Source organism: Oncorhynchus mykiss, chromosome 12, assembly GCF_013265735.2.
Source record: "Oncorhynchus mykiss isolate Arlee chromosome 12, USDA_OmykA_1.1, whole genome shotgun sequence".
Taxonomy (NCBI): Eukaryota; Metazoa; Chordata; class Actinopteri; order Salmoniformes; family Salmonidae; genus Oncorhynchus; species Oncorhynchus mykiss.
Genome location: NC_048576.1, coordinates 43,505,609 through 43,519,745, shown reverse-complemented (window position 1 = coordinate 43,519,745; position 14,137 = coordinate 43,505,609). Strand labels below are relative to the sequence as shown.

The 14,137-nt window shown below is 40.7% G+C and overlaps 1 protein-coding gene across 1 annotated transcript in view; it reads left to right on the top strand.

Annotated features, from left to right (window-relative positions):
• Nucleotides 1–1,963: 1,963 nt before the first annotated feature.
• The window catches only part of LOC110538899 (opioid-binding protein/cell adhesion molecule), a 560,346-nt gene continuing 548,172 nt past the window's right edge, over nucleotides 1,964–14,137 (top strand). Inside the window, exon 1 of the mRNA XM_036937611.1 lies at nucleotides 1,964–2,280. Within this exon, the coding sequence (XP_036793506.1) occupies nucleotides 2,220–2,280 (61 nt within the window). The 5' untranslated portion in view covers nucleotides 1,964–2,219. The remainder of the gene's footprint in view (nucleotides 2,281–14,137) is intronic.

Here is a 14,137-nt window from a genome sequence, read left to right as displayed (position 1 = left end):
TAACCACACCAATTTGTAAAGGACATATGTCGATTGTTTGTATCAAGTTTTGAATACACTACCATAAATGATCTAAAAAGGTGAAAAGTGTTACCATCCCCAGTCTCCCCTAGTGGTGCAAGGGTCAGCTGCACCTGCAATTGCTAATAACCGATCTGCAACCGCCCAAATATATGTGATGAAGTGAAAATCTGAGGCCATCACCCGACCCTAACCGACAAATATAGAAAATGCGCTGTACTGTAGGCTACAGTTAGAGACAGCAGAACGATTTTTTTGACAAGGGGTGCAGGATATTCTTTTGCCTAATTTCGATATGTTTCTGTTAATAATTTCAGAAATGTTGGCAGGCTATTTGTTAGTCAACTTGTCTATAATTAAATACATGCAGCTTCTCTTCTGTCATTTTAAATGTTGCCACAGAAGGCTAAATAAACATTTTCTCACCAGAATAATGTTATAGAATGAATGCTTCAAATTAGTTGACATCGGTAATGTTTTCTCTGTCATCTCTGTTTATTTCTTGGAGCAAATACGATTAGGGACCAGGGAGAAAATACAATAGGTTATAGACATAGAGTCAGTGTCCAGATATCAGTTTCCATTTAACCAATCTAAATAGGAGGCTACAGTTCCCTTGACGTGCCATATGCCTATTTGAAGTCACATCTTGTGACAGTCGAATTTGTATAGCACCTCACAACCATCACAGGTATAGGCAATGCAATCATCATCCTCTTTTACCACTTCATCAAATCATTCTCAAACATTACTTTTCTGGGCCTCTCTTCTTTCTCTTTGTTTTCAGCTCTCCGTATCGCAGCTTTCCTCTTATTAAATGAAACTCCGACATTGTCCTTTTTGCCTCAGTGTAACTACGTACATTTTTTCTGCCTTTTTTCCAAAAGCGTTTGGATGTGGGCTATTTGGGGCTCGTAAAGTTAGGCCCCAAAGTTTAGGCTTACACACTAATGCCAAATAGCCTAAAAATAATGAAAGAAAAACCTCAATGTAGCCTATAGATATATTGATTTTGATGTATTGTTTTTTCTTTATTCAACTCTACGGATATATATCCGTGGGGACTGCAGGTTATGAATCAGTTATGAGATAGTTCCTAAAAAAAAAGCTAATAGCAAATTTGATCACATTTCTGTAGAGGTGTGGGAAGCATGTGGCAGTGACTTTTCCCCCAAAATAATGCATGCTGCCTTATTGTGCCAAACACTGGCCGCGCATTCTGCATGATTGATTGTCCTTTAGAACAATTTAAAGTAAATGCTACACTCTACACTTATATGCAAAATAAGAATTGTTGTTCAATATTTTATTTATCTATACATTATTGTGTTTCTATCTCCTGCCTTGGTAAGTATACTATAGGCTCTGAAATGAAATAGACTAGGCTATGATGTCGCGCTCCTAATATCGCACAGCAATTCTGTAGCCTACCCATATTGTCACATAGGCTACTGTCTAGGCTACCCGTCTATTTACTTTAGAGCATGCTTGGGTATTGAATGACCAATTAATCAATTTGTTGTGTATGCGGAATAATTTAAACCAATTATGTCAGCAAAGGAGAGACGTCCTGCAATATGATTATGATTTAGGCATATAGGCTGTAATATAAGAAAAATAAATATTAGACGACATCCTGCTATGCGATCTACCAATGTCGAATGCATCTGTTTAATCATTACGCCTACGTTTTAATGTTTTTGCCTAAAATTATTATAATTCCCTGTCCATCAAACACCTCCCATTTTCCCCAAACGAACAATAAGCATTTTGCTTGCAATACATCTGATAAACCTTCTAGAAGTTGTGCGCACGAATGGTGTGAGATTGGCGTGGAGATATGCACACTTCCCTTCAAGTTCAAAACGGATAAATACCAACCTTTGCGGGAAAACTGGCGCACACAAGATTTTGAGTATTTTTGTGCGCACGCACCTTTGATAAATGAGGCTCCTGGACAGCAGCGTCTTTGTAAGCCACTGGAAGCCTATCCAAGCAGCCTCTTACAAATCACGACCAATACATTAGTGAAGGAGGGACTTGGTACTGCTTGTGTTGGTGGCTGCTTTACAGTCAGAGGGACCGGGACTTAGTCTGGTACACTTCACTTTTCCCAGGATTTGCGTTTGTAGTAGCATATATCTGAGCGACAACACCATCTTCTACTACTACACAGATAAACGACCGGTCAAATCACCATGAAGAATCCTATGTTCTGGGTTTTGCTGACAGGAATGACCATTCTTCTGCTTCAACAAGGTAGGCTATTTTAATTTTGCTGGAGAAAGGTGCCATTAGTGTTATAGCTTATTGCATTATCATGTAGCATATATTAGGTGAGCGCGCACCTATTCTAGAGATGCGCGCGCTTTTTATATAGGCTATTGTAGACCCCTTACATATTGCGTGGATCCGAGATTTGACATCACATGCCAAAAAAGTGGCATCGTAGACCAAGCGATTAGTGTGAGACTTGACTGTCATGATATTGGTGGCCTTAGTTATCAATCAATTTCGAGGTTTGTCTCACTAGTATAGCTCCAAACGCTTGTAAACCCAATTAAGGCTACATTATGAATATGTCCCCTATCATTGCTTCTTTGATGCAGCAATTCGTCTGTGTCTCTTGATGCACCTTGTGACTCTAACCGCCTATTGACGCATTGTAAATCTCACTCTGACAGGAGGACTTTGCGTAAAGTTCATTAAGTATTAGTGGTTAATCCGCATCTACAACGTGTTCAGGCCATCGAAGTTAAGCCGTGTTAGCCCTCACAGGCTATTACATTTGCTCACATTTGCTATTAAGGGAGTATCCTAGCCTACTTTATTAGTGACATGTGGCATGCTTCTAATGTTTTCTCTGTAGGCCTAAGTGTTGTGGGCAGCTTCACTGAATGTTTTTCTATTAGCCAACAAGTTGTTTCTTCACATTGTCCATATGTTTTAATATTTTTGTAAATACAGTAGAATCTTTTTACCTGGGGCGGTTGGTAGCCTAGAGAGTGTTTGGCCAGTAACCGAAAGAACGCTGGTTCGAATCCCCAAGACGTCTAGGTAAAAGAAAATCTGTCGATATTCCCGTGAGCAAGGCACTTAACCCTAATCGGTCCTGCAAGTCCCTCTGGATAAGAGTATGGACTAAAATGGAAATGTTATAGACTCCATAAATCTAATTTAATCACCTGTCTTCTTATGCGCTATCATGAGAATGCCAAGGCAAGTGAGAATGGGATACATTAGACAATGTAGGCTAGTGGATGAGCAGTTTGGTAATCTGCTTTTTTGTGTAAGTGACATATGGTATGCCACTTACAAACAAAAGCAGATTACCAAACTACTCATCCACTAGCCTACATTGCCTAATGTATCCCATTCTCACTTGCCTTGGCATTCTCATGATGGCACATTAGAGAGTCACAACAATGTGTAGAGGACAGGGATGTCCTTTGTGGAAAACAGCCCTATGACAATTTCCCCCTCCAAGCACTCGGCTCTGTGTGTTGAGAATTGAGTGCATTAGATGAGCACAAGTGGCAAGGCTGTGCCTCGTTGTCTAGGAGGCTGAGCAGGCTTGTGTTTTCCTCCCCTCTACCCCCTCCCTCCTCTCCCTTGAGCCTCTCTGTGTGGCTCTGAGGCAGATCTGGCCGAGCGTTGCCAGGATGCAGCACATATTCCTGTGGCGCTCCGGCCAAGATCCTCGCAGGTCCTGTCTATTGTGTCCTCCAGTCCCTCCACCAGCCTGCCTCAGCCAAAGGCGAGAATTATTGGTTGTTAAATCGAAATTTGGAGCAACAGCTGTTGTTCGACTTCCAACCGAGAGTGCGGGGGGGGGGGGGGGAGAGAGCATTGTTAGGGCGTTAAGCTTCCCATGTGAAAAGACATGAAGATCATTGCTGATGGGTAGAGTGTCCTTTTCTTATAACAAGGTTACTTAATAGAGATCCCCTCCCCTGGCAAAATCTGTTTTAGTGCCTCCCTGTGAAAAGTTTACATTTGCACATTTTAGCAGACACTTTTATCCAGAGCGACTTAGGGTTAAGTGCCTTGCTCAAGGGCACATCTACCAATTTTTCACATAGTTGGCTAAGGGATTTGAACCAGCGACCTTTCAGCCACTGTTCCAACGCTCTTATCCACTATAGGCTACCTGCCACCCTGTCAGTCTATGCCCACTGTGCCCATCTCTTTGTACACAATGCACATAATACCTTATAGTGCTTTTGAAAAATTAATCAATGAGCATATCACACAGATGGAACACTATTACCAGCCAAATCAGACCAATCTGTATTGAAAAGTGATGTTTAAAATTTGACGAGAAAGAGGAACATGACCAATTCACATTGAAAAGTGAGGACGTTATACTGTAGAACCCCAGAAATGACCTATTATTTTCCTTTGCTTTAAGTTGTGCGATTTTGTTGCAAGAAAGTGCCATCTTATTGGGTTCGCCCTCATTTTTCCAAAGTGACACTTCCCCTGTGCTTCCCAGCACAACATGTTATTAAGCAAATTAGGTGCATTAGGTGCAGATGAGGATCGTGAATAATTTACACCGGTTACTACCCAGATGTGAAATTGCCACTTTGCCCGTTTCATCAAAATAACAACAGGGCTTGCTCATTTCCTGAAGGCGCAAATTATAAGTGAGATGTTTTTAGAGGTCATAGTTATAATAGTGGCACATTTGTCACTGTTGTTTGGGACAATTTATCGCAGCATTACAGTATTATAGCACAGTATTTCAACACTCATACTTGATTGTAACTTGTTGATGTGTTGTGCTCTGTAGACACTTCCTTGTCATTTAAATCCAATCATATATAAATGTGTCTATTGAAACACCATCAGGTATGCATCAGAGATGGTCTGTAAACCCGATTGCATGATGAGCAACCTTGTCTGAGACCTGACTTGTGTTAGCTCCCCGAGTGAATGTTTAAGCTTTAGCTCAGGGGACTAACACAGTCTTGTGGCACGCAGGAGACAAACCCTGGTTGGTCACATATAGAATCTGATAATTATCAGGAAAAATATTCACAATTGTAACGGCAGATTTCCTCTTCGTTCGAAGAGGAGTAAGGATCGGACCAAGATGCAGCATGGTAAGTGTTCATGACGATTTATTAAAAATGAACTGAACACTGAAATACAAAACAATAAACGATGTGATGAAAACCAAAACCAAAACAGTACAGTGTGGCGACAAACACTCACACGGAAACAAACACCCACAAACCAACAGTGAAACCCAGGCTACCTAAGTATGACTAACTAACGACACCTGCCTCTGATTGAGAACCATACTAGGCTGAACACAAAAACCAACATAGAAAAATCAACAGACTGCCCACCCCAACTCACACCCTGACCATACTAAATAAAGACAAAACAAAGGAAATAAAGGTCAAAACGTGACAACAATGCTTAAGCCTACCCTTTGGCATGACATTGACAATGCTATTGACTGCCATAAAAGTATACTCACTATTCAAATGGGATGTCGATATTTTATCAGTAAATAGCTAAGAAATATGATGCGAAAAGATTCAAAATATTTGCTTCTTGCAGCTTTTCCAAACCAAAGACATTTAATTCATTAACATAAACCCTTCACATAAAATCCATATTAATTTACCGTGTGCACAAATTGCATTCAGAAGCCGTTAAATATATCTTCGAAGGATTATCAATGTGCTGAATTAGCCCCGTCCTCATTGCAATTGGCGCTGCACTTCCTTGAAAGAAAGAAATGCTGCACTGTCATTACGCCACATTATTACTGTTATTATTTTTTTGACTATTATTTTTTGTTATTGTTTTTCCACAGCGCCCCACAAACAACACAAAACAAAGACAAAAATCCCACTGTACAACACATTCCCCAAGGTGATCAACAAATGGTTTCCCAACTTTTGGGGTTGTGTTTAACTTTATAATATACACTGAACAAAAACTTAAACACAACATGTAAAGTATTGGTCCCATGTTTCATGTGCTGAATAAAAAATCCCAGAAATGTTCCATACACACAAAAAGCTTATTTAGATAAAAAAAAATTGCACAAATGTATATACATCCCTGTTAGTGAGCATTTCTCCTTCGCCAAGATACTCTATCCATTTGATTTATTTATTTATTTAACTAGGCAAGTCAGTTAAGAACAAATTCTTATTTTCAATGACGGCCTAGAACGGCCTTGTTCAGGGGCAGAACGACAGCTCGGGGAGTCGATTTTGCAACCTTTCGGTTACAAGTCTAATGCTCTAACCACTAGTCTACCTGCTGCCCCATTTGACAGGTGTGGCATATCAAGAAACTGATCAAACAGCATGATCATTACACATGTACACCTTGAGCTGGCCATGATAAAAGGCCACTCTAAAATGTGCAGTTTTGTCACACAACACAATTTTTGATTTTATTTTACCTTTATTTAATTAGGCAAGTCAGCCTAGAACAAATTCTTATTTTCAATGACAGCCTAGTGGGTTAACTGCCTGTTCAGGGGCAGAATGACAGATTTGTACCTTGTCAGCTCGGGGGGTTGAACTTGCAACCTTCCGGTTACTAGTCCAACGCTCTAACCACTAGGCTACCCTGCCGCCCCAAAGCCACAGCTGTCTCAAATTTTGAGAGTGTGTGCAATTGGCATGCTGAATGCAAGAATGTCCACCAAAGCTATTGCCAGAAAATGTAATGTTAATTTCTCTACCATAAGCCACCTCCAGCATCATTTTTTCATTTTAGAATTTGGCAGTACTTTCAATCGGCCTCTCAACCGTGCATGGCGTCTTGTGGGCGAGTGGTTTGCTGATGTCAACATGCCCCATGATGGCGGTGGGGTTATGGTATGGCAGGCATAAGCTACGGACAAAGAACACAATTGCATTTTATTGATGGCAATTTGAATACACAAAAATACTGTGACGAGATCCTGTTGCCCATTGTGAAGCCCATTTTTGAAAGATATCTGTGACCAACAGATGAATATATGTATTCTCAGTCATGTGAAATCCATAGATTAGTGCCTAATGAATTTATTTCAATTGACAAATTTCTTCATATGAACTGTAACTCAGTAAAATATTTGAAATTGTTGCTTGTTGCATTTATATTTTTGTTCAGAATACAAAATCTAACGGTATATAGCTAGATTGTTCATTTCAAATATAGTATCTGTGACCAATGATTCTCCTCAATTTCTTACTTTAGATCTGTATCCCATTTTTTCCTTATAGGTTCTGAACCATCAGGTAGAGTTTCAATCAACCCTTGATATAACTTGGAAATCATCTTCTTTTGGTAATTCAAAAATATTTCTGAGTTGTAAGATAAGACAGGTAAGATGACGCCGACAGATATGGCAGCTCTGCTTCCAGCTCTTAAGCAACTTTGCAGTATTTCGTTTTTGTGTGTGTTATTTCTTGCATTATTAGCCCAGAATTTGTTTTGTGTTATTACACACAGCGGGAAATAAGTTTTGGATATCAGAGCGTGTCACAGTCGTTATAATGAGGAGACCAAGGTGCAGCATGATAAGAATACATTCTTCTTTTAATTAAACGAAGGACACTTAACAAACTAACAAAACAAATGTGCCGCTATGCTAAACCGAGTGCTGACATGCAACTACACATAAACAATAACCCACAAAACCTAAATGGAAATGGCAACCTAAATAGGATCCCCAATCAGAGACAACGATAAACAGCTTTCTCTGATTAGGAACCAATTCAGGCCACCATAGACCTACATATACCTAGACATATTAAAACCCCATAGATATACAACACCCTAGACAGGACAAAAACACCTAGACAATACAAAAACTAAACCAGCCACCCTTGTCACACCCTGACCTAACCAAAATAATAAAGTAAACAAAGATAACTAAGGGGCGTGACAGAGCGCCAGTAACTAACCAGCATTACAACCAGATATACAACTTTCCCAAATTGGAAAGTTCATATCCCCCAGGGCAATTGAAATGATTCCAGAGGATGCTCCAAAACACCCCTGGCGGAGACAAGGTATTCGGAGTGGATTGTAGTCAAACTCAGGAGGCGTGCACACCATCCACCACTTCCGAGTATATGAATTATGGTGGAAAATAAGTATTTGGTCACCTACAAACAAGCAAGATTTCTGGCTCTCACAGACCTGTAACTTCTTCTTTAAGGGGCTCCTCTGTCCTCCACTCGTTACCTGTATTATTGGCACCTGTTTGAACTTGTTATCAGTATAAAAGACACCTGTCCGCAACCTCAAACAGTCACACTCCAAACTCCACTATTGCCAAGACAAAAGAGCTGTCAAAGGACACCAGAAACAAAATTGTAGACCTGCACCAGGCTGGGAAGACTGAATCTGCAATAGGTAAGCAACTTGGTTTGAAGAAATCAACTGTGGGAGCAATTATTAGGAAATACTTTTTTTTCCACCATAATTTGCAAATAATTGATAAAAAATCCTACAATGTGATTTTCTGGATTTTTTTTTTCTCATTTTGTCTGTCATAGTTGAAGTGTACCGATGATGAAAATTAACTCTCATCTTTTTAAGTGGGAGAACTTGCACAATTGGTGGCTGACTAAATACTTTTTTGGCCCCACTGCATATGGAAAAACCGCTGAGGTTGATTGAAGACATCCTCTTCCGTATAAACCTTGTTTGATCTGAGTAAATTGACTTTTGTATTACTGTTTCTATACTAAAAGCCAATACCATAGCAATGATTTTGTAATCCATATTCAAGAGGAATACTGGATGGAAGGATCCACATGACAATGGATCCTTATCTGTCTTTTAAAGTAGGGTGATTGTAGCCAAACATAGTGACTGGGGAAGTAAATTTTTCTGTCAAGCTGCTATGAGCATAAGTAACATAGGCTTTAGTAATTGGGGATGAAAGTGTCTATACAATTCCACTGTGAATCCATCAGTACCAGGAGATTTCCCATTATGTAGATTATTGATGGCCTCTGACAATTCACCTGGGGTTTCTATCAATAGATAGAATAGATAGATACATTTTCTCTTGTTCACTTATTGGTAAAATGGCCTTATTAAGGAAATTGTCTATATCCTCCTTTGAACTTCTGTTTTTTGGATTGACACAGTTTGTGATAAAATGTTTTATTAAAGACTGAGTTGATTTCAGAAGGATCCAAATCTGGGATTTAAATGCTATGGATGGTATGTTCCTCTTCCTCTTTTTTAATTTGCTAATAAATTAAAGGTGAATTTACACCGTGCTAAACGTATTGTTGCTTTGAACCTATGGCAGCAATCTCTGCAGATCAGGTGTTTATTGTATTATAAAGCTTCAAAGTATCAACTGTTGAAGTGTGCTAGCATTTCTATCTAACTGTGTTTTCTTTCTAAGTTGTGAATTTTCTGTTCTAGTATTTCTAATTCGTTATGGGTCTTTTTCTTTGGGGGAGAGTAAGACATCATACAACCTCTCACATATGCTTTGAGAGCTTCGCAGAGAACAGTTGGGCATACTTAATGATCAACAATTATTTCCAAAACCATCCCATCCCGGAGTCGCCTCTAAACTGTTGACATTGGGACTGGTGTTTTGCAGGTACTATTTAATGAAGCTGCCAGTTGAGGACTTGTGAGGCGTCTGTTTCTCAAACGAGACACTCCAATGTACTTGTCCTCTTGCTCAGTTGTGCACCAGGGCCTCCCACTCCTCTTTCTATTCTAGTTAGAGCCTGTTTGCGCTGTTCTGTGAAGGGAGTAGTACACAGCATTGTACGAGATCTTCAGTTTCTTGGCAATTTCTTGAATGGAATAGCCTTCATTTCTCAGAACAGGAATAGACTGATGAGTTTCAGAAGAAAGTTCTTTGTTTCTGGACATTTTGAGCCTATAATCGAACCCACAAATACTGATGCTCCAGATACTCAACCAGTCTAAGAAGATCAGTTTTATTGCTTCTGTAATCATCACAACAGTTTTCAGCTGTGCTAACATAATTGCAAAAGGGTTTTCTAATGATCAATTCGCCTTTTAAAATTATAAACTTGGATTAGCTAACACAACATGCCATTGGAACACAGGAGTGATGGTTGCTGATAAGGGGCCCCTGTACAGCTTTGTAGATATTCCATAAAAAAATCTGCCGTTTCCAGCTACAATAGTCATTTACAACATTAACAATGTCTACACTGTATTTCTAATCAATTTTGTTATTTTAATGCACAAAAAATTTGCTTTTCTTTCAAAAACAAGGAAATGTCTAAATGACCCCAAACTTTTGAACGGTAGTGTAAGTATTCAGACTTTGCTGAAGCACCGTTGGCAGCGATTACAGCCTTGAGTCTTCTTGGGTATGACGCTACAACCTTGGCACACCTGTATTTGGGGAGTTTCTCCCATTCTTCTCTGCAGATCCTCTCAAACTCTGTCAGATTGAATGGGGAGGGTCGCTGCACAGCTATTGTCAGGTCTCTCCAGGGATGTTCGATCGAGTTCAAGTCGGGGCTCTGGCTGGTTCACTCAAGGACATTCAGAGACTTGTCCTGAAGCCACTCCTGCGTTGTCTTGGCTGTGTGCTTAGGGTTGTTGTCCTGTTGGAAGGTGAACCTTCGCTCCAGTCTGAAGTCCTGAGCGCTACATAACAGATTCTCATCAAGGATCACTCTGTACTTTGCTCCATTCATCATTACCTCGATCCTGACAGGTCTCCCAGTCCCTGCCGCTGTAAAACATCTCCACACCATGATGCTGCCAGCACCATGCTTCACGGTAGGGATGGTGCCTGATTTCCTCCAGATGTGACGCTTGGCATTCAGGCCAAAGAGTTCAATCTTGGTTTCATCAGACCAGATAATCTTGTTTCTCATGGTCAGAGTCCTTTAGGTGCATTTTGGCAAATTCCAAGCAGGCTGTCATGTGCCGTTTACTGAGGAGTGGCTTCCATCTGGCCACTCTACCATAAAGGCCTGATTGGTGGAGTGCTACAGAAATGGTTGTCCTTCAATTGTAATTTACCACATGTGGACTCCAATCAAGTTATAGCTCCAATCAAGTTATAGTCTGGCTCAGAGCCTGGGGAACATGGGCCATGTGTGTGTGCCTGAGTCACCAGCACTATCTACCCCGTCGACCCCAACACCCTGCAGATTGATGAGGTGGACATACTGGCGCAACCCATTCAACAACCTCGATAGCCCACGGAAACTGGAGAGTTTATTGTCATGGGTACTGACGTCATCAGGAACCAGAAGCTGGAGAGGGAGAAGGCATAAAGTCCAGTAAGCACAGCCTAGCTGAGTTGTGAGTGCAGAAGACCTCAGAGATGGACACGGTTCAGCAGTACCACTGTCGCAACCACCTGAGTCACCTGCTCAACATGACTTTGCCAATCCCAATGTTACTGACAAGTTTCTGAAAAAGATGAACCCTAGTCATATTCCTGACGTGGTGCTGATCAAGAAGAGCTACAACTGCAGCAAGAGGGTGAATGGCTACTATATTGTAGTAGCTACTATATTGTGATCACTACATCCTATGGATTTGGATACTGCATTAAAGCAACTTTCTGCAGCATTAGTAAAGATGTGATCAATGCATGTTGATTTCATTCCTGTGCTGTTTGTAACTAACCCTAGTACAGTGGCTTGTGAAAGTATTCACCCCCTTGGAATTTTGACTATTTTGTTGCCTTACAAACTGGAATTAAAATTAATTTTTGGGAGGTTTGTATCATTTGATTTACACAACATGCCTACCACTTTGAAGAAGCAAAATATTTTGTATTGTGAAACAAACAAGAAATAAGACAAAAAAACTGAAAACTTGAGCATGCATAACTATTCTAACTATTTTAACTAACTAAAAATTAAAGCAGGAAACACCAGTGACTCGATCAATAATAAAGTGGTCAGATGAATCAGATGCTGAGCTACAGCACTGTTTTGCTAGCACAGACTGGAATATGTTCCGGGATTCCTCAGATGGCATTGAGGAGTACACCACATCAGTCATTGGTTTCATCAATAATTGCATTGATGATGTCATCCCCACAGTGACCGTACGTACAGTACATACCCCAACCAGAAACTATGGATTACAGGCAACATCCGCACTGAGGAAAAGGCTAGAGCTGCTGCTTTCAAGGAGTGGGACTCTAACCCGGAAGCTTATAAGAAATCCTGTATTGCCCTCCGACGAACCATCAAACAGGCAAAGCGTAAATACGTGTGCTCCCTCTTCGGCCTCTAGGTCATCAGGCCGCTCGTTAGGGTGCACACCTGTCACCAGCGTTAGGTGCATAATGACACTCACCTGTACTCCATAACCTCCTTGAATACATGCCCTATATATGTCACTCCCTTTGGTTTCTTCCCCAGTTGTCATTGCTCCTGTTCTATGTCGGTGCGCTGTTTGTGTTTCTTGTTTTGTTCATTTAATAATTAAATGTATTCACTCCCTGAACTTGCTTCCCGACTTTCAGCGTACATCATTACAACAGGACTAAGATCGAATCGTACTACACCAGCTCTAACGCTCGTAAGATGTGGCAGTGCTTGCAAACCATTAGACGACAAAGAGAAGCACAGCCGAAAGCTGCCCAGTGACACGAACCTACCAGACGAGCTAAACTACTTCTATGCTCGTTTCGAGGCAAATAACACTGAAACATGCATGAGAGCACCAGCTGTTCTGGGAAGACTGTGATCACGCTCTCCGCAGCCGATGTGAGTAAGACCTTTAAATAGGTTAACATTCACAAGGCTTCAGGGCCAGATGGATTACCAGGACGTGTGTCGTCACTGACATGTTCAACCTCTCCCTGTCCAAGTCTATAATACCAACATGTTTTAAGCAGACCAACATAATCTCTGTACCCAGGAACACTAAGGTAACCTGCCTAAATGACTACCAACTCGTAGCACTCACGCCGTTAGCAATGAGGTGCTTTGAAAGGCTGGTATTGGCTCACATCAACACCATTATCCCAGAAACCCTAGACCCACTGCAATTTGCATATCGCCGTAATAGATCCACAGATGATGCAATCTCTATTGCACTCCACACTGCCCTTTCCCACAAGGACAAAAGGAACACCTATGTGAGAATTCTATTCATTGACTACAGCTCAGCATTCAACACCATAATGCCTTCAAAGCTCATCAATAAGCTAAGGACCCTGGGACTAAACACCTCCCTCTGCAACTGGATCCTGGACTTCCTGACGGGCTGCCCCCAGGTAGTAAGGTTAGGTAACAACACATCCGCAACGCTAATCCTCAACACAGGGGCTCCTCAGGGGTGCGTGCTCAGTCTCCTCCTGTACTCCCTGTTCACTCATGACTGCACAGTCAGGCACGACTCCAACACCATCATTAAGTTTGCCAATGACACAACAGTGGTAGGCTTGATCACCGACAATGACAAGACAGCCTATAGAGAGGAGGTCAGAAACCTGGCTGTGTGGTGCCAGAATAAAGCTACCTACATGTACATATTACCTCAATAACCTCAACTAACTGGTGCTCTTGCACATGGACTCTTTACTGGTACCCCCCTGTATATAGTGTTACTATTGTTATTTTACTGCTGCTCTAATTACTTGTTACTTGTATTTCTTATTCTTTTTTTAACTGCTTTGTTGGTTAGGGTCTCGTAAGTTAGCATTTCACCTTTTGTATTTGGCACGTGACAATTTTTATTTTATTTTATTTGAAAATGACTGTAAAAACTGTTTATACCTCTTGGATTGATGAGGAATTGAATAATTGTATGGTTGAAAGGGATGAGGCAAAAGGTAGTGCAAATAAATCTGGCAGCACATTTGATTGGCAAACGTACTGCAAATTGAGAAAGCATGTGACTAAACCTAATAAAAAGAACAATAAATAATTTTTTGAAACAATAATAAAGGATATAAAGAATGATAGTAAAAAGCTTTGGAGCACTTTAAATAAAATCTTGGGCAGAAAAGCAAACTCCATCATTCATTGAATCAGATGAATCATTGGCAACATTAGCTAACTTAGGCATGACATGCCAGCAACAAAAGCTGACAATACACATCCAAGTATATCGGACCAAGTTATGAAAGACAAGCATTGTACTTTTGAATTCCGTAAAG